The following is a 26,174-nucleotide window of genomic DNA, read 5'->3' as shown; positions in this document are numbered from 1 at the left end:
ACCCTTCCTAGCCAGAGCGAGGCCAGGTGTGAAGCTGACTGCTAAGCCAGCTAGTCCCTATTTATGTCTGTACATTGGCCCCTGACTCACACTTGCCATTGTATTACTTGTCTTGCCAAGATTTCTATTTTTCCAGGCCTACACTGTTTAAAAAAAAAAAAAAAGTCACTTACGTCCACTCAGCTATTAATATAACCCTAGCTTAATTCTGTGCTAGAAAAAAATCAACTTCTTATGATAGTGCAGTAAACTTAGAAGGAAGTGAAATATAGAGCCTGAAAGAGTTGTATTTTATTTTGAAAGGAGATTAAAAGGAGGCGTGGTCATGGACTCACGTTACTTTTATTTCTAGAATATAAGAGCACAGGCCTGAGGCTTCTGGGGGCATGGAGAAGATTTTATGCATCCTGCAGGTTAAGACCTCAGTTACATCATCAATAGGTTCTGCAACTGACATATAAGGAAACAAATTTTACCATAATTTAATTGATATAAATGAGACTTAGTTCCTAGGGCATTTTATCAGTGTTATAACAAAGGAATGGTATTTGAGGAACTGCTGTACAATTTTAGGTATTAACTTATCAACAGTGCCATTGAACATAAAATTAATGTCTGGCTTTGATGAAATACAATTTAGTACAGTTTAAGACTGAGCTGCACTTATCAACTGTGCTCTATTGCCTGAATTTTGGCAGAGAAAGTGCTTGAAACATTTATCTTGTATTTACTATCAGATTACTATGAGAATTGCTTATTGTTCTCTCCATTTTATGCCTTTTAATTAAGCTGGGAGGGGGAGATGTAAGAAAAAGAGAAAGACACAGTTTCCATCCCAAGTGGATTTTCTCTAATTTCACTGAAGGTCCTGCTTCTATTTCGGTAGTCTTGGAGACCTCTCAATTTCTCTTTAAAACTACTAGTGGCTCTATTACGTATTTACTAGTATTATGAAATACTGTGAAACAGTACAACTGCTGTGACTTTAGGTGCGTTTGGACATGCATGGTTGACCTTTCACAGGGCAGACACAGATGTTCTCAAGGGTCAAAAGAGGTCATCAGAAGCCCAAGACCAATAGTTGCTTTCTTTCATCAGATAAAAAACAAACAAACAAAAGAAAAAAGCCACTGGTCTGCCCTTGGGCCCCTGGACCAGGTCTCAGTTATTCTCCAGGTTGTCCAGCAGGTGAGTTTGTCTAACCGTTTTTTTCCAAGATCAGCACCGTGAATGGAAACCACACATTCTGGAATCAAACCAGATACCCTGTTCTGATCACTTCTTATTCTCTGTCTCTATGTTTTCAGTGAACATGGGGGTGCTAATTGCCTATTTTGCAAGGTGACCATAGAAATTAGATGTGATGTATATAAAGTCTCTAGCATAGTGCTTGTTATATATATTAGATGGGGCTTGATAAATGGCTCTCACAATTTAAATGCTTTTGTTACTAATGTTATATGTTTTCCTATACAGTGGCTCTGCTGTCTCATTTCCTTCCTAAAGCTTGGATTTTATAATGAGCAGTCTGTGTTTCTCCCATTTTACAGTGTCGGTTCTGAGTGGGTTTTTTGGTGTTGTAGAGTTATGTCTTCTCCTTTGTTATTGAGTTAATCTGATACTAGAGAGAGGAGACTCAAAGCCTGCTGAACAGGAATTGAATGAGTAGAAGTAGTATATACTAAATTGGACTTAACAATTTAGAATGTGAAGCATGGTTTTAAATAATCTAAGAAAGTTTATAATAATCTAAAACCAAAATATAAAGATTTATAATTTTTTTTTGCTGTGTCCCACCCCCACGCCCCTCTCCTCTGAACCCTGCACCTCCTGCCTGCCTAAAGATTTATAATTAACATTTTATTTATTTATTTTTTATTATTTTTTTTTAATATATTTTATTGATTTTTTACAGAGAGGAAGGGAGAGAGAGAGAGATTTAGAAACATCGATGAGAGAGAAACATCGATCAGCTGCCTCTTGCACATCTCCTACTGGGGATGTGCCCGCAACCCAGGTACATGCCCTTGACCGGAATCGAACCTGGGACCTTTCAGTCCGCAGGCCAACGCTCTATCCACTGAGCAAAACCGGCCTCGGCTATAATTAACATTTTAAACATTTTATAGTATTAGGATTGTTTTTCTAGCTTTTATAATTCAGCCTGAACTTTTGTTAAAGTTGGGTTTTATAGAAGGGCTTAGGTTTTTTTCACTGTGAAATGAGAACGAACAAGCGTTTAAAGCTGGTTTAGAATAATTACCAGATCAAAGGAAACTAACCTGTATTGTCAGCGGATGTTTTGTAGACCTCTCTGAAGGCGCTATGAATTCTGTCTGTATCTATAAAAATTTAGATGAAGCTGTCCTTCTTTTATGCAGTCTTAGCTAAATGACCTCAAACTTCTGTAAGTCAGATCAATATCGGTATTTTTATAGCCCAGCACGTTTGATTGCTGTAAGAAGCAGCGAGTTTTAGGGACGTGCTCACAGAGATGGTGCTGGCAGGACTCCATGGGAAGAATTGCACCACATGGTGATATATCAGCTAACTAAATTCTTAGGAACACAGCTGCTGGCCTCTGGGCACCTCTGTGAAGTGGACCAAGGGCTCTGGCATGGAGGTTGGAAGGAACTTCCCCCTCTGTCTGCACTGGGTGAGTGCTGAGATGCGCAGCCATTTGTAAATGGGCTGTTTGAAGCTGAAACACATACAGGCCTCTTGAGAGTGACTCCAGACCTTATCCAGTTCAATTACCAAAGAGCCCAAGGGGGCTAATTATGTTCTCATCATGCAAGTCTCACTCTGATCGGAAGCAGCAGCACCTCCAACACGGACCCGACAGCTTTGCAGTCAGTCAGTGGAGGGAGGAAGGAGAGGGGCAACGAGGCAGTTCTTTGCTGAAGCTGAAGACAATAGAATGTACCTTCTGTATTATTTCTACCGTAAGCAGGTGTTTCTGACAACAATCTATGTCACTGCAAAATATTTTTCTTTCTTATAGAGCTATTACTCTGACAGATAGCAAGTAAAATGTCAGGTATCCAGGGGGTCTCAGATATTCACCTGTTTAATCTGCTTAACCCACCTGGTACTATAGCCCAGCATAGTACAAGTGCAGGTGCAGGATTTAAAAATCAGCCTTGCCCTGGCCAGCATGGCTCAGTGATTAGATGTTGGCCTATACATCCAAGGGTCATTGGGTTTGATTCCCAGTCAAGGGCATATACCTGGGTTGCAGATTTGATCCCCAGCCCCAGTTGGCGGGAGGCAACCAATCCATGTGAGTCTCTCATATCCAAGTTTCTTTCTCTCTCCCTCTTCCCCCTCCCTCCTAAAAATCAGTGGAAAAAATATCCTCAGTGAGGATTAACAGCAACAACAAAAGAAAAGAAAAGCAACCTTGATGATGAAGATGAAACATAATGATGTCATTTGCATTTAGTTCTATCTCTCTATATAGTGGATGGAGTTATACTTTCATGCCACTAATGCTCATATATTTGAGGCTCATGTATTATAGGGCATAGATGTTAATACAGCAAAAATTATATATAACTGGTTATTCAATGCAAAGACCACAATTTTTACGTGGTCACACATTAATTTTATCATTCTGAAGAGCAGTGTCCATGTACTACTTTAATGTGATTTTTTTTATGACTTAAGATGTTCTAAAATCAATTTGGTATGAGTTATAGAAAGAGAAGGTCAATGTTTCCTTGTGAAATACAACTCTCACTAATGAGATAAGTGCCAGCCATCCCTTTCATCTTCCCCATTTCTGCTTTGAGGTGGACTAAATCCTTGTCCAGTGTTTTTAGATATGAAAAAGGTCATCTTTTAGACATAAGAAAAATCAAGTTTTGTCATGCATCAGTGGTTACCATACTTTCGTTACTGAATATTTGTTTGCAAAGTTGAGATCAGCTTGCCTGCCAGAAAATCTTGCCTAAAGAAAATTAAATTGCATATCCAGAGGTACTAATTTGGGGAACATATGAATAACTGTTTCTAAGACAAGATATTTTTTAAGTCTAAATGTCTAATTATACTTATTTATTAAATGAACTTCCATTCTCAACTATCTCTAATGTCTACCTGTGACCCTCACCTTATACATATTTACCAGACTATTGTAGTGTTTTAAAGAAATGGAAATTTTCAATGATATATGGGTTGTTTTCCAGAAGATCACTTATAAGTTGGATGTTTAAAAGATGAAACACATATTCACATCATAAGAATATTACATGTGCAATTGATAACCCACAAAAAGCCCATTTAACCTGTTATGTAGTAACTAGTGGCCCGATGCATGAAATTGATGCAAGAGTAGGCCTTCCTTCCCCCTGCTGCCAGCACCAGCTTCCCTCTGGCACCTGGGACCTGGGCTTCCCTCTAGCTCAGTGGTTCTCAACCTTCCTAACGCCGCAACCCTTTAATACAGTTCCTCATGTTGTGGTGACCCCTAATTTCAATGTTACAAATTGAACATAATTAAAGCATAGTGATTAATCACAAAAACAATATGTAATTATATGTGTGTTTTCCGATGGTCTTAGGTGACCCCTGTGAAAGGGTCGTTCGACCCCCAAAGAGGTATCGACCCCACAGGTTGAGAACCGCTGCTCTAGCTGCTGGCAGGCACCTGGGACCCAGGGTTCTCTTGCACCCCAGCTTTGTTTAGAAGGTCGTCCAGAAGGACGTCTGGTTTAATTAGCATATTACGCTTTTATTATTATAGATGTTGTTATGGAATCTCTAAAAAATAAAATGTTCAGAATTATTCATTCGGCAGTTTTTAAACACCTATCCTGATAGTACTGTTCTGTATCCTCAAATTGATCATATTCCATTTCGAAAGCTGATTCTCTCTCTCCTAATTCCTTCTTCCTACCTCGTCCTCACCGAACTATAATTTTTCTCCTTCCTCCATCTACATGGAGATCAAGCTCAGTATCACAGCCTCTCCCTGCCTCACTATTCACAGAGAGTAGACTCTCTTGTGAAAACTTTCTTAGGTTTTTCACTGCTATAAAACCAAGGAGGTAGAAGCCCTGGCAGGTAGCTCAGTTGGTTAGAGCATCGTCCCAATACATCAAGGTTGCGGGTTTGATTTCCGGTCAAAGGAAGTAGAATAACAAAAAAGTTTGGAGAAGTCATGGGCTTGGGTTTCATTTGTCAACTAAAAGAAACCATATTGCAATAATAAAGAATCAAAAAGAAGAAAAAAGAACCATATTGCTATGTTATTCAAATACTTCTCTAGTGTGTCCAGGAAAGGTGGCAGGTTTGAGGGGACCCTCGAAGATTACAGTGAGATCCATGTACATTTCATTAGAAAACCCAGACAGTTCTTTAAATATTGTTCTGTCTGACAATGACTTTATGGGGGTTTTGAAAATAGAGCTGGTTGTCTAGGAGCAGGTTCTTGGATAAAGAACAGGGTGGGGAGACAGGCCAGGCCAGGGATCAGTCCAGTGCTCCCTGGGATGGAAGGGCAGCAGTCTGACTACCATCTGTGTTCCTCCCACCTCCTCTTGGTAATTGTTGACTTTTCCCCCTTCTTCTGGGAGGAGCTGTCTATACAAGTTTGCCTTCTCAGTCTCCCTCACCCTCTTTCTGGCTTTTCTAACTACAATAGCTACCAACTCTCAAGTGGAGGTTGTCAAGTGAGAAATGGTCATGTTAAATGCATTCCAGAAGCACTTAGAAGAAAGGAGTCAGATTATCAGCTCAGGTGTAGCTTCGCTCTATGTGGACCCTGAAGGAGCTATCGTTTAGGCAGATTTAGACTTTGTAGTTGTATTCTCCTGTTTGAAATGGACGTAGCCTACTTCAAGTAAATATACGTATTGGAAAATGAGCATCTAAGTTGCAGTCTGCAAACCGAATAGCCATTAGTGCTCTGTCCTTTTGCAGAGAGCCTTTCCGTCTGGCCCGATACTGTGTGCCAGGGTGTGACGCCTGCCACACTGTCGTCTTTGTGCTTTTGAGAGTTGGCAGGGCTCTGTAAACCTGCTCTCTTGTTTTCAGACTGGGATCCTTTCCTTTTGTTTGTTTTGTTTTCGCTTGTTGCTACATTTAGATATTTGACAGGTTCCAAAATTTGAGATCCTCTATTTGGGGATATTTGGAGTGTGGCAAATGGAAGAAATTGAATAAATAAAATGCCATGTCTAGTAGAAAGTAATAAAAAAGAGAGAACAGAACATGTTTTAAATCGCGCTTTTACTTATCCTGTAGAAGATTGGAGGAATGCGTTGTGACTTCAATCCCTTTTCCTGGCCCGATACTGAGTCACTGGTTGCCACTCTGAGCATAGCAAAGTCCGGGCTTAGTCACATTTCTTGGCATTCCAGGATGATAGTCTTAATTATTTAATAGCTCCGACAGGATTCTCAGACCACACACTGCATACCCGTGAAAGTCCCTAGCAGTGAGAGGCCCAATACAGCCTCTGCAGAGAGCTGCTCAGTGGGAGTCAGCACTGTCCGTCCATGTGGGTGGCACCAGCCTTCTTCTCCAGGTGGTCAGAGTTCTGCTCTTCTGCTCACCCCCAGGCTCAGCAGCCTATGATTCTGGCTTTGAAGGGTCACAGAGGTGGCCGGGAAGTGTTCCACCCTTGTGCTGTGCTGCTCCATTTCCTAAGCAGAGAAGGTGCCAGAGAAGCAATTCATCTTCAGCCCAGCCCACAGCGTCTCCCTTGAACCGATACAGGTTTGGCTTGCAAAACGGAGAGAGGAAGTGGGAAATGTATCCACGTGGAACAAACCTAGTTTTTAAGCTTCTGATTCAGTTCTAACATTGCGGCTCCTTGCGGATCCCATTCCTGCCTTTGTTCACATTACCTTATCCCCCAGGAAGGTAAAGCCTCTTGGAGTTTCTTTGTAGTCTTTCCCTTAGAAGAGGTTGCCTTCTCAGTGGAGTCCAGACTGGCAGAAGCAGAGCGGCCCCAACTGCAAGAGATTCATACACAGGGATGAGGTGCTGGCATGGAGACAGGGAGGTGAACCACACTCAGTCCAGGCCGGGGTCCCCTCGCACACATCGATGAAGACTCAGAGAACTTAAAGTTACAGAGAAGGCGAGATAGGGATATCTGGTTACTGTGGACATGTACTGGAAATGATGAAATGCAGTGTAATTAAAGAAGGAACTTGAAAAGTAGGTCAAGTAGGATTAACGAATGAGAAAAGAAAGGGACAGAAGAGTAAGTAGCATGATGTTTTGAATAAACAGAAAGCAAATGTATATGTACATCTAAACTTTTTTTTTTCTTCCAGAAATAAAGGGGGGAGGGAAGAAACTTTCTTTTTATCTTACAACTTTATGTACTATTTGAATTTCCTAACCACATGAAAGGCATTTCTTTTTTAAGATAAAAAAATAAGCAGGTTATCTGGGTGATGGAATTCTGAGTTTTTCCAAATTTTTATCTTCATAGTCTCTCTATAGTATAAAAAAAATCTAATGTTATTTTTAAAATAAAATTAAGCAAAATTGAAAGTTTTATTTTTATCTTTTTATACGCAAGTGTGCATTATTACCTTCTATGCTGATACTTATAGAATAGCTGATGGAGAAGTTAATTTAGTCCTTCTGTAGCCAACCCCTGAGTCCTTCTTTGCAGTTGATAAGCAGTCATATATGGGGCCTTAGGGTCCTAGCTGTTAGAAGGAAGGACTGTGGCTCGGGACTTATCAAGAGCTCTTCTAGACTAGGTTTGCTCTGGGAACTCTGCACATTCTTTACAGAAACCCACTGGCTTTGAAGTTGTTTGAAACACTATGGAACTGATTTCTATCACAAATTATGTTATTCAAACCCTGATCTGGTATGTTTTATTCACTTTTTTCCTTCTGACTGCTCCTCCTGTTATTAAATGCTGACTTGCTTAAATGTGATGAACCAGCACCTGTTTTGCTTTCTGACTTCTGGAAACAATTAGAATGTGTAAGATTCATGATGTGCCAAATGAAGGAGGTGCTGAAATTAGAAACCTGGCCTGACCAGTGTGGCTGAGTGGTTGAGTGTCCACCCATGAACCAAGAGGTCATCAGTTCCATTCCCAGTTATGGGCTCGATCTCCAGTAGGGGGCATGTAGGAGGCAGCCGGTTGATGTTTCTGTCTCTCTAAAAATCAATAAAAGCATTTTTTTTTATTGGAAACATGTAGAGAATCCCTCTGTGTGTCCAGCCTTCATATGAACACCCTGAATGAAAAGCCATCATTATCTAAGACACAACATCTGAGATATTTTTATTGTCTAACCACCGTCTAGTTTTATGGGCACTGTTCTTTTCCTTTCTAGTTCATGCACTGTCCTCCGTGGCCTTTTACTATCCCCATCCCCCCACTTAATATCATACATAGCAATGTGTGTCAGACCTGGAGTGGAGTAAAAGTCAGAAGTGTGCTGGAGAAATGGGTTGGCTTCTGTTTGATCCTGCAATGGGGGGTGCCTGACATTATGCCCTTGTCAAAACCTAGAACACCAACAGTGAACTCTGACAACGTGTCAGTGTAGGTTCATTGATTGAAACAAAGGTGCCACTCTGTGCAGAATGTTTATAGTGCGGGGGGGCGGGAGGCTGTGCCCAAATGGAGACAGGGGATACATGGGAACCCTATGCTTTCTGCTCAGTTTTTCTGTAAACCTAAAACTGCTCTAAAAATTTAAGGCTACTTTTTACTTTTCAATTCCCTTTGCATTCAATCTTATTTTGTTTTGGTTTCAGGTATAAGCGTAATGGTTAGACAATCATATACTTTGCAAAGTGTTCCCCCTGATATTTAAAGTATCCATCTGGCACCGTACATTGTCAATATAATATTATTGACTATATTCCCTATGCTGTACTTTACATCCACATGACTATTTTGTGACGACCAATTCAAGGTGTTCTGTTTCATTTTTTTAAGAAAAAGAGATTGTATTTAAATAGATGGAGTGAGGGTGAGGCTGGTGTTCCAGTGAGAGAGGAGAAATGTAGAAATGACTGCAGCGTAGAGCAGCATGTGAGACTGGGTTGGCCCATAATTTTAAACCACCTGTAAGTTAAATGTTCAGTGGTAACGTGAAATGAATTGGAATAAATGTGCCCTTTCATTATTTATCACTCATTCCTATTTAGTGTTTCAGAGTTTACATAAGAAAGTTTAAAGCTAAGCATTTACTATATTTTCTGCAGAGGAGGAATGACTAATTATTGATATTCTGCAGTTGTGTATATGTGTCTTTATTTCACAGATTAAACTCATTCAGGCAACTAATACGGAATTAAAGTTACAGTCACATTTCTTTGCAAAACTGATATTTAAAATGGACTCCACTGCTTATTCAGACTCTTTAAGAACTGTCCATTTTCTACCTTGATCATTTTATTTTGCACTTGCTACCTTTTCTGTTTTGTGGCCTATGATAGTCATTTTGTAAAACACTGGCGTTAGCCATTTTAGCTTTCTTTTTAAAAAATATATTTTTATTGATTTCAGAGAGGAAGGAAGAGAGAGAGAGAGATAGAAACATCAATGATGAGAGAGAATCACCGATTGGCTGCCTCCTGCATGTCCCCAACTGGGGATCAAGCCCACAAACCCGGGCATGTGCCCATGACCAGAATCGAACCCAGGACCCTTCAGTCCACAGGCAGATGCTCCATCCACTGAGCCAAACCGACTAAGTCTTAGCTTTCTTTAAAGTAAAATATTATCCTGTTAAAAGTAAAAACAACTTCTTTTAGTTGGTTAGTTTAAGCTGATTACAATAAAATTGAATTCTAATTATTTTTCTTTCCCAAGTTATTTAAATAGTTGCTTTTAATTACACATTGTATTTAATTGAATTGGGTCTAATTCGATAAACTCCCTATCCAGCTGTTGAAATTTGGACAATTAACTACATCTCTGTAATTTACCATTTCTCAGTGTAACTGGAAAACTTTTAATATGGTTAGGCTTTCCCCCTCTTTTCTGTACTTTGCTCTGTGCTTTGCTTAGTCATAAACCTTACTCGTATTATGGGGCAGAGATCATTTGTGGAGCAGCTAGCATTGTGACTGGTGATAAGTCTCCAGGAAAGTGCATCACCCGTGGGGACAGGACGGCTTGCCTTTTAATCTGGTTTATATTAATGCAGGTGGAAAATACAGCATTTTCTGTTCTATTTGTAGTGTTGCCATCTGGCTGAAGGAAGGTTTTTGTTTGTTGTATTTATTTTTTGTTTGTTTTTAGATAAAAGCCTTTGTGGTTGAATTTAAAGTGTGTGTATTTACTCCTGTCGGCTAAATATATCAGCTTAAGAAGTGATTCCCAATAGTTCCCAATAAATATATGAAACATGTGTTTTTCTGAAATATGCTTTCCTTTATTTCAGTAAAGATGGATATTTCTTTGCCTTTTGAACAAACAGATTATCAAAACAAATCTATGAAATTGCTTTGGGAAAAGATTGGGGTTTCCACATCTCTCAGAGCTGACATGCCTGCTTTGTAGCCTTTCTGATGTTTCCAGGAGAGGCATAATGCTCGCATGCTTTTCCCCAAGCAGTGTAAGTCGGATACTGTTGTCTGTGGAGTATATCACTCAAATTCCCGAGGCACTGCAAGTCAGACTGGGCAGGCCTTTCTATTATGTACTGCAAAAACAGTCATTTGATTTTAAGTCTTGCCTGATACAATGTCAAAACCACTTTAGAATTTCATTAAACATTTTCTTTCTTTTCTGATGCTAACTTCCAGGAGCTTTGATCATTACTGCGCAACTTCACATGTAACAATGAAGAATTTAAACTAAGGGCAAGCTCTCCATCATGTGGAATAATCGGAAAAGTCATTAGGAATTACGAGCGTGCATTATGTCCTCCTTGTTCTAATGCAACTTTCACAAGTAACAGTGGATAAAATATTTACTATCTATGATTCAAATATTACAACACTCCTGGCAGCTATATCAGAAGAAAAATGAAATGTCAAGCAAACAAGCAAAAGGATTATGAAGTAGAAACTTTTAGGTGAAACACCCTGAATTATATTATGATTTTAAACTAACATTCTTCAATTGCCATCACAGTATTCTGCAGCCAAATTCTCGAGTCACCTATTGGTTAGGGTGTTGGAGATCCCCCAAGACCACACCAGGTCCTGTGATCACTAGGAAGACTCAGAACTCAGCAGATGGTCACCCTTGTGGCTAAGATTCACGGTAGCAAAATCAAGCATGTCTAAGGATAGCACTCTCAGTCCTGCTATGATAACTCTTCTCTTCATAGACAGATCAAAATTATGAGATTGAAACTTGAAGTTGCCATAGTCAGCCTTTCTTACTGCAAAAGATGGCAGTCGCATGTGGCTGAAAGTCTAGGTCTGCCTTCTCATTTATTCTCCCAGAGCTGTGTGTGTCGCCTGGGGGTGGTGTGTCCACAAAGTCCAAGAAGAACCCATGCAGAGCTGGGGGTGAATCTTTCTCTATTTCCCCACCTACATTCCACATTTTGTTTAAGATAGTGACAGAGATACGTTATCCTTGTGGGTGTGAAAACCACACATCAGTGAGGTTTGAACTTAAGATGGCCTCTGAAGTCTTATTACTCTAATAAGACTTTTTACTAGCCCTGGCCGGTTTGGCTCAGTTGATAGAGTGTCAGCCTGTGGACTGAAAGGTCCCAGGTTTGAATCCAGCCAAGGGCACATGCCTGGGTTGTGGGCTTGATCCCCAGTAGGGGGTGTGCAGGAGGCAGCCAATCAACAATTCTCTCTGCCATCATGTTTCTCTCTCTCTCCCTCTCCTTTCCTCTCTGAAATCAATAAAGATATATATTTTAAAAAAGACTTTTCACTAAATGAAGCATTTGTTGGACTAGTTATTTGGATCAATTGAGAGAAGACTCTTCAAGCAGACAATAGGAACTAAGCAGTGAGAAGCCCATGACTTTCATAGGAGGACGTTGCACGGAATGCAGTGAGTTATGGAGGATGTGGAGCATTGAGGCACGTTGGGGCACCCATTGGAGCTGCAGAATTTTTACTAGATGAGAGACCTGTATGTCTGCTGCCTCTGTGTTTTGCTCAGAATGATTTAGAGACAGTCCCAGACCACCAGGGTGCTTCTCTGTATCCTTCCTCTTGTCTCTTCTCCAACATGCACACATGACGCTAATGGAATAAAGCTTTCAAGCTAGCCGGAAGATCAGTAAAGATTTTATGCAGCAGGCGAAGACTTATTGAGTATCATAGTATGTGGCTAAGTTCTCTGTTTTTAAAAAAATGAAGGAAAGTGATTCAACTACTGGGCAGTCACCTGAGTCATTTATATTTTAATGGCAAATTTAAAAATGGTATATGTGATCCTATCTGCTACTTACCTAGCATTTCCAGGTATTTAAATGTTGGAGATCTTACATGAATAAATTCGTGTTCTCATTGTGTTCCTAAGCCATGAAAGTCCCTGCACTTCGTTTAAAAAAAAAAGAAGAGAAAGAAAAAGGAAAAGGAAAAAAAAGAAAGTCTCTCATAAGTTTTTTATTTTCTCATTATGATGAAGGGTGTTTTTTTTTAAGGCTTATATTTACTTAATGTGATGATAACTTGAAGGCCATTAAATCTCAGAAAACTGTCATCTTGCTAAGTCTCAGAAAGACTGATGATTACCTCCTTCCAAACTAGGGTATCCTAAAAACCTCCCAGTCAGTGTAGCCTACCTGAGGGCTGTGGCTGAGCTGAAAACCCCTGAACCCAGCAGCCGGGCCAGACCTTCCTGCCTCACTGGTACCTTGCTCCCAGGACCACTGTCACCAAGTTACATAAACTTGCTCTCCCTGTTTGTGCTGGGTGAGCAAAGCCCTGCGGAAATAGGAACCCACTGCCCGACAGTTGCACAGGAAATAAATAGAGAGCAAAAAGCACATTTTACCATTTATTGAGCCTACCACGGGTCTGGCAGTCTCATTTAATTTTCACGACTCTGAAAGTAAGTGTGTTTTCCTCTCTGCAGATGGGGATTAGGACTGAGGATAAGGGCTACACTGAGGCTTCACAGTTTTAAACGGCAGAGCCAGGTCGGCTGACTTGAAAGTGCCTATACCCCACTAACCTCCAGACACCTACACGGCACAGAAGCTGTGGGTGTGTGAGGCCCGGCACCTCGATGGAAGAGCATAAAAGATGAAGTTGGACTGAATGGCTGTTAATCCCTGCTGTGTGCCAAGCCCTATGATAGACTTTTAGCATACATCTTCTCAATGAATCCTCCCAACAACCCTGCGAGTTACACAGTCTCACCCCTTTACTACCTACTCAGAGAAGTTAAGAAACTTTCTGAAAGTCATTCAGTTAGTAACAGGGCTCATATTTGAATGCAGGTCTCTTTGAGTCTGTATCTTCCCTCTTACCAAAATAGAGTGTTAACCAGAGAGGTTTTTGCAGAAATAAGGAATCTTACAGTAATAAAAGAGGAAAAAAAACCTATAAAATGTGGAAAGATAGCTTGAAAACTAAATAAATATCCAACTGAATGTTAAGAAATTAGCAGTATATAATCTTGGACTAAACAGCTGACAATTTTTAAATTCCCTTTATTTTACTAAATTTAACCTGTTTAACATGAACATAAAAAAATCTTAAAATAGATTTCAAAAATTGTCTTGAGTAGGCCCCAGAAGGTGTTCTGGGATAGAAATGAATTTCTGAGATTCAGATGATAATAAGTGAGTAGATAGATGTTTGATTAGAGTGGATCCAATAAAAGACAGATATAAATAAATTGTAATCCAAGTAGCCAGACCTCTAGTTTAATTGCAATTTATTTTTCACATTTGAGGTTCAAGACAATAAAGTAAATTTCAACCAAAAATTATCAGGGATTATTCAGAAAAGTCACTTGTACTGAATGTGCTATGGTCTTTTTTTTTTTTTTTAATGTTTTTATTGATTTCAGAGAGGAAAGGAGAGTGAGAGAGAAATAGAAACATCAGTGAGAGAGAATTATTGATCAGCTGCCTCCTGCACGCCCCCTACTGGGGATTGAGCCCGAAACCCAGGCATGTGCCCTTTACTGGAACCAAACCTGGGACCTTTCAGTCCACAGGCTGACTGATGCTCTATGCACTGAGCCAAACCAGCTAGGGCATGTTGTGGTCTTTTTAATCTCCTTTGTGTCCCACTGTGACATAATATTCAGTTAGGGCAGTGGTTCTCAACCTTCCTAATGCCATGACCCTTTAATGCAGTTCCTCATGTTGTGGTGACCCCCAACCATAAATTATTTTCGTTGCTACTTCATAACTGTAATTTTGCTACTTTTATGAATCATAATGTAAATATCTGATATGCAGGATGTATTTTCATTGTTACAAGTTGAATATAATTAAAGCATAGTGATTAATCACAAAAACAATATGTAATTATATATGTGTTTTCCTATGGTCTTAGGCGATCCCTGTGAAAGGGTCGTTCGACCCCCAATAAAAACATTAAAAAATAATCAGGACCTGGGGCAGTGCAGATACTCAATTATCAGAGAAAGTTTAAATTATGTCAAATATAATAAGGCAAGAAAGAAATGAATACATTTGAAATATAGTTTAAACAAGTGGTCCTAATTATCTTTCAGTTAATTAAAAATAATAAGTAGAAGATCCCTAAACAGCTTACTAATTATAATGAAAGCACTCCAAATCTGGGTGGCACTCCTTTCTGTTTATCTTTCTTAATTATTAACTTCTTTATGAGCAGTTTTAAAAGATTAACTTTTGCAGAATAAGGGCAAAGTTTCCAAGTACAGTCAATTTTTGATCTTTAGGGGCTGCCTCTAAAGTTGTGAGACTATAGGCAGGACTAACTAGGATGGGCTTCACCTGCTCCATGGTGACAGCTGGCAACTCGTTTTTGGCATCACAGAAGCCATCGCACTTTCTGATTTCCATTCTGGGTCAGAGTCAGAGCCTATCCTGGCTTCACTCATGCTCCCCTTGATGTGTCCCCATCCCCCAGCGTTAAGTGTGTACACACAGAACACAGCCTTTTTCCAGTGGTGAGTCTCCTGGTAAAGTTTCCTCAAGTGGCAAAATCCTACCAGAAACCACTAATTTGAGACCTTTTGCTGTTTATTAGCAGCCTGCCCGTTCTCTTACTGTATCTTTATAGACCTTTCCCTGAAAATAAGGCAAAGAAAGCTCAATTGGATAAAAGTTAAACCAATCAATGTTTGCTTGAGCATGTAATGCCAATAAATAGAAACTGAGCAATATTTAAGTTGCATGAGATATTTTTTGCTATTTAGTCTGATTTTCCATGCTAGCTAATAGTATATGTAATTGAGAGAGAGCCATAAAAATTCAATATATTCCCCATTCAGAGATCAAAGGTAAACTTTGTAAATTTAGTAATTTTTTTTTAGTACATCGTGGGTCACATTTTTAAATTTAGTCTTCTTGAAGCACAATAATGATCACATCCTTTCAGGTTTAAAACCCTTGAGCAAATGACTTCTGTTTTGTAGACAATATCAGCCTAATGGAAAGGAAGTAGTCAGGAGGCAAGGGCTATAAACAGCAGGATAAGGACAAGAGGGGAGTGATGAGTGATGGGGTGCTAGTTCAGACAGGTCAAGGGGAGTCTTTCATGTCACCTTTGAGCAGTGACCCCAAGAAAGTGAAGGAGAGATCCATGTTGATAACTGGGAAGACACTTCTGGTAATTGCAAAGGCTCTGAGATGGACTGAGTTGGTCAGTATGCATAGGGCAGATAAAGGGAAAGTGGTACAAGGTAAAGGCTGTACCGTATAGTACCCTCTAGGCCCGTGGTCGGCAAACCGCGGCTCGCGAGCCATAGGCGGCTCTTTGGCCCCTTCAGTGTGGCTCTTCCACAAAATACCACGTGCAGGCGTGCACGTACAGTGCGATTGAAACTTCGTGGCCCATGTGCAGAAGTCAGTATTTTGTGGAAGAGCCGGTATTTTGTGGAAGAGCCACACTGAAGGGGCCAAAGAGCCGCATGTGGCTCGCAAGCCACGGTTTGCCGAGCCGCAGTTTGCCGACCACTGCCTAGGCCATGATAGAGACCTTGTGTTTTACTCTGAGTGGGATGAGAGCTGTGTAGGCTGACGCTCTAACCACTGAGCCACAGCGAGGGCTTGGTTGTTGACATGATTTCAGTCTATAAGTGTAGCAAACATCTTTAAATACCCTCTGGACATATGTTAAATAAAGTAATACAGGTAAAGAAAAATTGTTTGGTCCTGGAGAACCCTATACTTTATATAACCAGAGAACTGCCCGGTATTACTGCCCTTCATTCCTTTCCTAGAATACCCTTCCCTTAATCTCTTTAATAGTCTTTGCTGTTGAACTCCTGTCTGACGCTTTATCAAAACCATAGTACATTCTATATCCCGGTTCCCTTTTGGTGACCTACTTGGTTGTGTTCTTGGAATTTTTTGCTGCCTAACACATGAACTTTGTAAGAACTAAGATCAGAGGTTTTAGATTCCAATCATGTTTCCACACGGTTGTTTTATGTGAAAGCTGGGACAGCAGGGTAAACGGCTTCACAGACCCATGAACGTGCCACAGCTACAGGATTGGCTCCTTACACGAAGGCTGTTGCTTGTTGGATGTGTCCTTCCCTACGAACAGCATGTGCCTTGAAGGCAAGGATTGTAACTGCGTCATCTTTTTTTTTTTCTTTCCTAAATCTAGCCTAGTAGCCGATGCAAAGGTTAACAGGAAAATGTTGAATAGGTGAAAGTTTCTGAATAAATTTTAAGCAAGTAAATATGTGTTTTCTCTTTTGTCTCATCTGTGTAGCTCCTGACAGCTACAAAGTACATGAGAAGAAAACTGCTGCCTCCAACCGGCCGCCCTCTGCTATTTCAGGACAAAATAGCAACCACGCAGGAAATAAGCCAGGTATGATGCATTGCATTTGCTGCGGAAACGGAAGGTTATCCCCAAAACCTTGAAGACATGCTAGGATGTAGGGGAGCATGGTTCCAGTTCTGCCACCAGAACACACGCTCATACTGACTTGTACGAGTTTGTTAGAGAACCTCTCAAAGCCTTGATTTTCTCTTTTTAAAATGGAGATTCAAAGGCATTCCCCCTATTTACCTCTCAGATCATTTTGACAGTCAATGAGATGGTGTATGCGGATGCACTGTTTACTGTCAAGCAGTATATAAGAGGTAATAATTTTACTATCCTGTTTGAAGTGATAGATATGACACATTTCCGTATGCCCAGCATTATTGCATATCACTTTTCTGACTTTTCAAAAACCATTTAAGAAAATCTTTACACATAACAAAGCTGGTATAGAATTATGTTTTAGTTCACCAATCCCTACAATGATTGTACAGCTACACAGTAATTTCATTTAATAACCTATGATTCATAGTCTGTTCCATTCGGTCTATCCAACATAATACAAACAGTTGGATAGACAATGCATTTACTTCCAGGTATCCAACAACCATTGTGTGGTCCTTGGGAGAGACTAATGTACAGTATGATGATGAGAGATAATCAAAGGAAGGTAAAGGCAAAATGAATACTCTACGAGAGCCTTGGAAGTCTACTTCATGCTGCTTCCAAGGCCAAAGTTACTCAAGACCAGGGAATCAGTGAGATAATATCAATAAACATAAATAAATAAAAATAATAATAATAAACATAGAGATAATTGCATATAGCCTCATAGGAAACATCCTCCATTATATGTACATTTGTGGAGCTTTTGCCCATATGGAAAAGGTCTTAAATAAGACACTTTTAAATAAGACGTAAATCGGCTGGTCACTTAGAAGAAAGAAGAAGTAATACTATTACAAATATTGCATGAGTAGCCTTCAGTGGCATTTCAATTAGCAAGCTGATATTTCCCCATTTAGTTGTTTTGTCTTTCCATTCATTCATTTATCCATCCATCTATCCACCCACCATCTAATTATAATTATATGTATTGTTCTATGCCTGAGACTGTGAGAGATAGTGTATGAACAAAACAATGAGACCCCTATCCTCACCGGGCTTATTCTGGAGGGCTTTTGTTCCTTATATTCAAGTGAGCATCCTTGTGGAAGTAAAAGTTCTTTAGTATGAAAACCCATTGGTTTTGCCATGAGAATTGAATATAACTAAATGGTTTATACTATTTTCCCCTTGTTCTCACTATCAACAGTCACGATTTTTTTTTCTGCCATTCAATCATTTCTAATCAATTTTTATACCATTCTGAAATTTTCAATGAAAATTTCTTCCATTCTTGACTGTGCAATTTATACTTCTATATCCCAAGGACTCATTTATTCATCTGGTTTTAGCATTGTGTAGGTACTAAGGGTATATTATTAAAAGACACAATCCCTACCCTCTAGTTGACATTGTGGTGGAGTAAACTAATATATGAATAGATACTTCTAACACAGAATTTCCAGTGTGACAAGACACATCTGCATAGAGTGCAGAAATAGCATAGAGGTCAAAAACTCTCCACCCCAATTGGCCATCTCTTTATAGAGCCATTTCATTGAAGTTGCTAAAGTCAGGTTAAATGAGGAGACATTTCATTTCAGGCTGGTTGTATATTTTAAGCATTCATATGTCTGCTTTCTTGTATATAGAGATAAGCAAAGGTACAAAAAAGGCTGTTATTTTTAAAACCATCATGTTATTTTCCTGCATATCTCCAAATGATAATGTAAGAGGTTCCATGTTGGAGGATTAGACTTGAGTAAAACCCTTTCATTTTAGCGAATATGAGTCATGGGAATGTCTGTGTAGAATAAGTTGTTAATTTTCATTCTCTAGAACTTGAAAAGAAAAAAAAAATACTTGCCCAATTTGGGGATATTTTGAATATTGCCCTAACCAGACATGGGCATCCTGACCAAATAAATGATTTCTTAGGGCCCCTTTTAACCCAGTAAATTTTCATTTCCTTCCCTTCTGTACTTTGTGAGAATTTAAACCCATTAGAAAACTCTAGAACATGTCTTTGATTTAGAAAGCATCTGTTCACATTCAGGTTGTTCATCTTTTATCTTTGAAGCATGAATGGAAAGCCCTTGTGGTGTTTTTGTAAGTATGGGCACATGGTGTCTCGGGTTATCCAGAAGGGCCAGTGTTCTCAGCGGTGAATGCTTGAACCCAGACCAAAAGACACAATTTGCAAAGTCACAGAACTGTCCACGTCTACAGAAGTGGGAGATGGTTCTTTATAACTCCATCAGCTGCTTCCAAATGATTAAGAGTTTGGCCCAATTAGAAGAGAAAATTGCATTTTCTTCATGAACTATATGTACCTGAGAAAAGCAGAAATTCAAGTTCATTAAACATCCCTCTTAATCCCTATTCTTTCCCAACCCTCCATCACAGGTCTTTAAAAGAGTCACTGAAACTTAATTCTACTTAATTATTTCTAAATAATTTTTCCTCACAGAGGAATGCCTGACTTGGGATCTTGCAGCTCCTCACTGCTCCATCAGGCCATTCGCACAGAATTGAGTTAGAGATCTGATTTTAAGTGCCCTAACTTGGACACTTAACTGTGCCGTCTCCCTTAGTCCTATAGCCTCCGTTTTCTCTTTGGAAAATAGGTAGAATAACTCTTCACTGAATGAATAAATGCTTGGCTAATTCATAGGATTTGTGTGAAGAGTAAAATAATATATGTGAAAGTGCTGTGTAAAATGCAAAGCCCTAAGAGAAGTTATTTATCGTATAAATAGTAGTTGTTCAGATAGAAGTCTTGCAGATGTGGGTTGGCTTGCTTGATCTTTGAGAATCATTCTTAAGTTCCAGTTTGTGCAGGACAGTCCAGGTGTATGCATGTAATCGAAGACAGAATATTACTAGCACTCCCTTTCACTTGTAAAAGTGCCCCAGTTTGGGTAGTCACTGTACTTTTTAATCATCATAGATTGGAGATTGAATGCAGAGTACAGTTGCAAGTTATTTACACCAAAGTTCTATTTTCTCTTAAAACGTTTCCTTCTGAGAATCAGTAACTTAATTTTATTCTGACAATGTTAGGCCTATTGGGAAACAATGTGGGATGGTCATAATGTTAAATTATTTTCATATGTTCAGTGAATGAATGAATTTACTGAGACTTATCATGTGCTAGGCACTATACTAACATTGGTACAGAATTATTTTATTTAATCCTTACAATGATGTGAGATAGGTTCTATTGTGTCTTTATTTTATAGGTAAAAAGTAAAGACCCATGAAACCCAAGTCATAGCTTGAGAGAGAAGTGGATAAGTAGCTCTGTGAGTGAGTGACAGTTCAGGAACTGAAAACCTATCTGACTGCAAGCTGGGTTCTCACATCCAATTAGTGAATGTCTATTCAGAGTAACTGTACTGGGATTCTATTTGTTATTAAGGAATAGACATTTAAAGCATAAAAACATAATAGAAGTTCAGTAGCTTAGAACACAAAACGTCATACATATTGTTTGATGAAAATAGCCAAAAGGCTACAGTTGTGTTATGTTTCTATATATTTGTTTGCCATGTGTCTTTTGATTTTATTTTTATTATTTCCTATTTTATTGAAATATAATCGATATGTAGCACTGTGTAAGTTTAAAGTGTACAACATAATGATTTACATATATTAGGAAATGATTACCACAATACATTTAGTTAACATTCATCATCTTATATAGTGGGTATCCAAAAAAAATGTATACCCAATGTTGAAAATGAAATGTATTTTAATAAGCACTGCCTTTATAATTATTCAAAGTGTATGTATATGTTTTTTGGGACACCCTATAGATACAAAAAACAGGATCTCTTTCCTTGTGATGAGAACTCGTAGGATTTACTCTCCTTTGTAATTTTTTTATAATGATTGATTTATTTGAGGGAGATAGAGGAAGGAAGAGAGAAAGCAAGAGAAACATAAATTTGTTGTTCTACTTATTTATGCATTTATCGGTTGATTCTTATATGTGCCCTGACTAGGTATCGAGCATGTAATCCTGGAATATTGGGATGATGCTCTAACCAACTGAGCTACCCAGCCAGGGCTATAATGTTTTTAAATAGAAGAAAGATGCTAGGGAACTCTCAAAAAATTCTAGCAAAGTCTATCCCTGGAAGTATAGTTGTATGTACGAATTATAAGATGTAGCATTATATTATTTATCAAGTTTACTGAATAAAAAGATACTTATCTGTGTATTTAATTAGTTCATTTTTTAGAATATGTTCTTCCTCTCATGTTTTTTATCTCATTTTCAGACCCTCCACCTGTGCTGCGGGTTGATGACCGGCAGCGACTGGCCCGGGAGCGGCGTGAGGAACGGGAAAAGCAGCTAGGTACTATATTTCTAACCCTCGCTTGGTCTTTAAGGAACACTGTTGTTGAAATGGTACTTTCTCCCCTCTCGAGTAATGGACACGTAACATTAAGCAAATGGACATTACTATAATAACCATGCTCTCTAGCATGCCTTTATGAGTTTTGCAAATTAATTGTGAAACAGAATTTAGTATGTGATATAAACACAGGACCAAGTTTTAAGCGATCGTCAAGTCTGGCCCAGGATTAAGATCATTTGCACGTTTTCCTATATTGTAATCACAGTTTAATGTGACACTGGAGGAAATGTATATATGAGAGCCATGATGGCTCAGCTTACATTTTACAACTTAAAAAATGCAAGGACAGTAAGCATATGGTTCTTTTCTATGGGAACAGTTATGAGACTAGACACTGCTAGGGGGCACTTGCTGCTTTCCATGTTAAAATAATGCTGCTGTTGAATTTATAGACAGATGCTGCCACTTTGCTGCCAGGAAAAGCACAAAACCTTGTGCTGAGGGTTCTGACTTTTCTTTTGTTATCTGAGGCCCTTGTGAAAGGTTAGCAACTACAGTATTTGCCATATAATAACCTAGAGAGCTGGGTCACAGCACTAGCTTACAAGGAAGCCGAGATCAGAGCACTCAGCAATCATCCTCATTGTCTTCCAGAACATAGAGCAAGCATGCCGGTGCCAACTCCTCCTTTACTTTGCAGTCCATTATGCAAAGTTGCTAAAACAGGATCCTCTCTTTATGTATGTTGAAAAGATGAATTGCCTGGTCAGTATGTCTGTGTTTCTGAAGTGTCTGGGTATTTTAAGACTAGGGCTGACTTAGGTTGCCAAAATCGTTCTATTTTGTAAGAGTTCATGTTTCAATTGGGAAACCCAGCCCCTGTATCCCATCTTTTTTAAAATTCTTATTCAAGAGCCCAAATTTGTGAAATTCCCTACAATATGGTTTTCAAAGTCTATTGGCATTATTTACGTTATCTGAACACAGGCCTCTTTCTCTGCCTTGCCGTAATGATCATATGAAGTCATTCCTTTTGCTGCTGTTTTTTCAACACAAGTTTCAACAACTTGCTGTGCCTAGAGTTTTGGCTCAGTCTTGAAGTCCCCTGTCCCTTGTGGATTTCTGCAGGTTGGTAGGTTCCTGGAGAGTAGGACTGTCTGTGGACTGTGCCCACTGCCCCTGGTCAGGTTTGGTTTGACAGGTGGACCAGAACTGAGAAAGAGGGAAAAGGTAGAGTTACTGAAGCAGGAAGAGACTCCAGATGAGCAAAAAGAACAAACTGACGACTGCCCTGGGTGGCTGGTTTTGGATCCATCCGAGTATTAGCGCTGTGTCCTTCATATCCACTTTCCACCTATTCCAGTGGGATCAGGTCCTACTCTATTAAATGTCTCCTTAGAATTGCAACGTGGATTCATGTCTACTTGAGTGGAAGTAGCTCAACAGCATCAGCCTACTCCTTTAAGACTTAAATCCCATCGTGAATTAGCTTTTACACATTAAGTCATACCTTTCCCTTTGGTCTTTATCTTTCAAAGCCATGCATTATTAATTATTTTGTAGGAAGCATGACTCATTAATTTATATATTCAGAACTTTTATTTGTCAGGTATTGTGTTGAAAAGGTGAGTTAAGGTGGAGACCCAGCCCTCAAGGGCTAGTTTCGGTCCAGTGAGGAAGCAGATGAACACAAAGCAATTATAATACAGGCTGGTATTGAAGGGGTGTGCAAAGGGGTGTTGAGAACCACAGAAGCACCTAACCCAGCCTGGGGATGTCAGGTGCCACCTGAGCTTCCAACTAGAGGGTGAAGCAGAATAATCGAGGGAGACAGAAGAGGCAGTGACTGGAGGGCAGTGATGCAAAGACAGGTGGGAATCCAATATGCTCCTCAGATTATTATATGGGTCAAAGTAATTTTCAGATTACTGTATTATCCTAATATCACAATTTTACTTCTTTGGTGAACCAATATATACTATCGAGTGTTTCTCTTTCTTCTTAACCCTGCCAAGTTAAATATAGTTTTCCTTAATTCTGATCTCATCTCTTTTGTTACAAAAAATCATACTTTTAATAAAATAGATCAATTCTAATTTTTTATTTGCATTAGTTGCATTGTATTTTTAAATTTTATGTGTCCTTTTGCTTATTCTTTTCCATATAAGCCATCATAGTAGAAACTAAGTCTTGAGAGGCTCCCTGGAATCTTCTAAATATACAAATAAACATTCTGCAAATGCACCTACTTACATTTGTAAAGTGTCATCTAAAGTCTAGCCTCTAATTTAAGCTGTGCCTTTGAGTACATAAGGGTGATTTCTAAAAAATTGTTAGCACTAGAAGAAAATCAAAGGGCACACTTGACGAACTACCCATAAACCGTGCTTTGCAGAAGCTATGGGAGCAGTTGAATTTTTTTTTAAGGGGGTGAGAGACTACTTGTCACTGAATAGCAGATGTTTGGATTGTGCTTTTTTGAAAACAAAAAATAGTTGGTAACATCAGTATTACAAAGCTTTCAAATTTTAAGCTTTTCAAGTTTAAAAAAAAGGGGGGGGGAGGGTCCATTCTAGAAATTCCAACAAAGCAAAATTTAAAGTGATTGGCCAGTGAAACTGATTATTCACTGTTAGATGTAGGTTGAAATTAACATTGAAAGATTCTTTTTAATCCATGTTTTAAAAAAAAGCAAGGTAGAGAGAATAAAGGTCTTTTCATTTTGTTTGTTTTTTTGGTGACATATCATGTTTGTACTGATTGCAAATGGGAGGCCTTACTAATGACTTTCTGTGGGTTAAACCTCTGAGTCATGCTTCAATGCTTTTATTGTAGGATTATGTCATGTGGCCTGCTCTTTCTACATTATCTTTCCATTTATCACATAAAATCAGGCATAAATCTTCATGTTTGGGATTGTTCTCTCTCTTTGGTTGAACATTTGGACTCTGAAAGCATTAATTTTCTGCTTAAAAGCTTTATACATGAAGGAATCGCCTCAACCATTCTATTCCATCTGACTCTATTCAGGCCATTTCTTCAAACTTCTCCCTCTTGACTTCTGCATCTTTTTTGCCGTCTCCCTTCTAAACTTTAATTTCGTTTTTTCCTATGGGGGGGAAATCTTATTTGTTCTCATGGTTTCAACATCTCCAGCTACTCATAAAGCAGTCGATGTATTCCTACTATCTGAAACTCACCTTCTATACAACTAAATTGTTCATCAACTTTCACTCCAAAATTTACTCCTTTGGGTCATTTCTCTGTATCGATCAATTGCACCAGTATTTTGGGGGCCCTAAGAAATTATTCCTTTTAGCTATTTTAGATACTTCTGGTGCTGCTAGAGAAACTGGTATCTTTCTACCTGTGTTAGCATTGGGGATTTTTGAAGAATAAAACCTTCTCCCTTCCTTGGTGGCTCAATGCTGTGCACTGACCGGTCTCCACACTGGCCTGTTGAGCCACTTGTAGCTACCAGTGGTCAATCTGGACTCAGCCTAGTCCTCTAGCTCAGGCTGCAGCTCTCTCTAGCCCAGTATGTAAGTGCAAGTTGCCACACTTCCTTTATCCTCACTCCATTTATTCATAAGACTGACTTCCTCTGTCTTCAGCATAAATCGCAGATCCATGAGTTTAAATTTGCTGCCTATGCTATCATCCTTGTCCAGGCCTTAATGCATTTATAGTATCTCAGACACCAAATCTATCTGATTGATGTACTTCATCAGTCCAGCTCTGTCACAGTTAATACCAGTCTTTCTTTTTGACACCTTCTTAGTCTTCATTATCTTTCACCTTTTTATACTCTACTGAATTTTTTCTAGTTGGATTTTATAGACCTCCGTGGTTGTTTATATTTTAAGCTTTTCAAGGGCATAACCATTGCTTTCCAATTCTTTTATGCCAATATGTGGCACAGTGCTAAGTATAAGCAGATGTATAATAAATATTTACTGATTTTCTTGATTTTTATTTATTTTACCCTAGTTTTGAATTAAGTACTAATATTAACAATACCTTAACATTATTCATAAACAGTAATATCAATGTTTATTAAGCAGTGTTCTAAACACTTCACTATGTATTGTCACATTTAGTAGCAAATTAACACAGTGGTTGTACTTTTTATTGTGTGGGCTTATCAAATAATAGAATGTCACTTAATAGAATGTCACTTATTTCATTTTTAGCTTAAGGAAGGAACCAAAAGAATCTAGAAAATGGAATAGTTAATAGACCCTCTTTTTTTTCTGCCATATCAGCTGGTAAGCATGTTTTTAATTTGTACAGGGTCACCAAGATCCCTGTTAAAATTCCTCAGCAAGTAGTGACATTGTCATGTTAAAAGTCCTCAACAAATGGTGACGGTGTTAAGTGAAACCGATCCCTATGCCCTCCATGCTGGCTTCCTGAGATTTCAGAGCTGGGCACGTATGCAACCCTCATGTGAAGGAAGGGTTAGACTACTTCCCCATTCAAGTGCGATGCAGCAGTGCCAAGTGCCCGCTCCATTTGACACAGCAAGAGGGCAAAATGCAAGCAGTTTTTGACAACTTTTTGAGAAAATTTCATGTCATTGATCATTTGTCAGCCTTGGAGTCCACTGAGTACATAATCTGTCTGTATGAACTAGGAATAGATCCTGGTTACCAATTTTTCTTCAAAAACATTTACAAGGATCAGAGCATGTAGAATTTGTGTAACAGTATAATTTTTTATTCTATGTAGCTTAAAGGAATACTAACCATCACCACTCTTATTTTTTTTTAGGAATTTCATGCTATTTTAGTTTACTTACTTATTCAATTAATATTTAATGTGTGGTTACTATTG

At 39.0% G+C, this 26,174-nt stretch overlaps 1 protein-coding gene across 8 annotated transcripts in view; it reads left to right on the top strand.

Moving 5' to 3' along the window:
* The window catches only part of MAP7 (microtubule associated protein 7), a 138,335-nt gene that overhangs the window by 66,394 nt on the left and 45,767 nt on the right, over positions 1-26,174 (top strand). For all 8 annotated transcript variants that reach the window (XM_070417756.1, XM_070417754.1, XM_070417760.1 and 5 more), the window contains exons 2-3: positions 16,810-16,911; positions 21,258-21,335. In XM_070417756.1, the coding sequence (XP_070273857.1) occupies positions 16,810-16,911; positions 21,258-21,335 (180 nt within the window). The remainder of the gene's footprint in view (positions 1-16,809; positions 16,912-21,257; positions 21,336-26,174) is intronic.

Source organism: Myotis yumanensis, unplaced genomic scaffold (assembly GCF_028538775.1).
Source record: "Myotis yumanensis isolate MYYU_CA2020_CCGP unplaced genomic scaffold, mMyoYum1.0.hap1 SCAF_6, whole genome shotgun sequence".
Taxonomy (NCBI): domain Eukaryota; kingdom Metazoa; phylum Chordata; class Mammalia; order Chiroptera; family Vespertilionidae; genus Myotis; species Myotis yumanensis.
The sequence above is the reverse complement of the archived record's forward strand: the minus strand, read 5'-3'. Positions and strand labels throughout refer to the sequence as shown.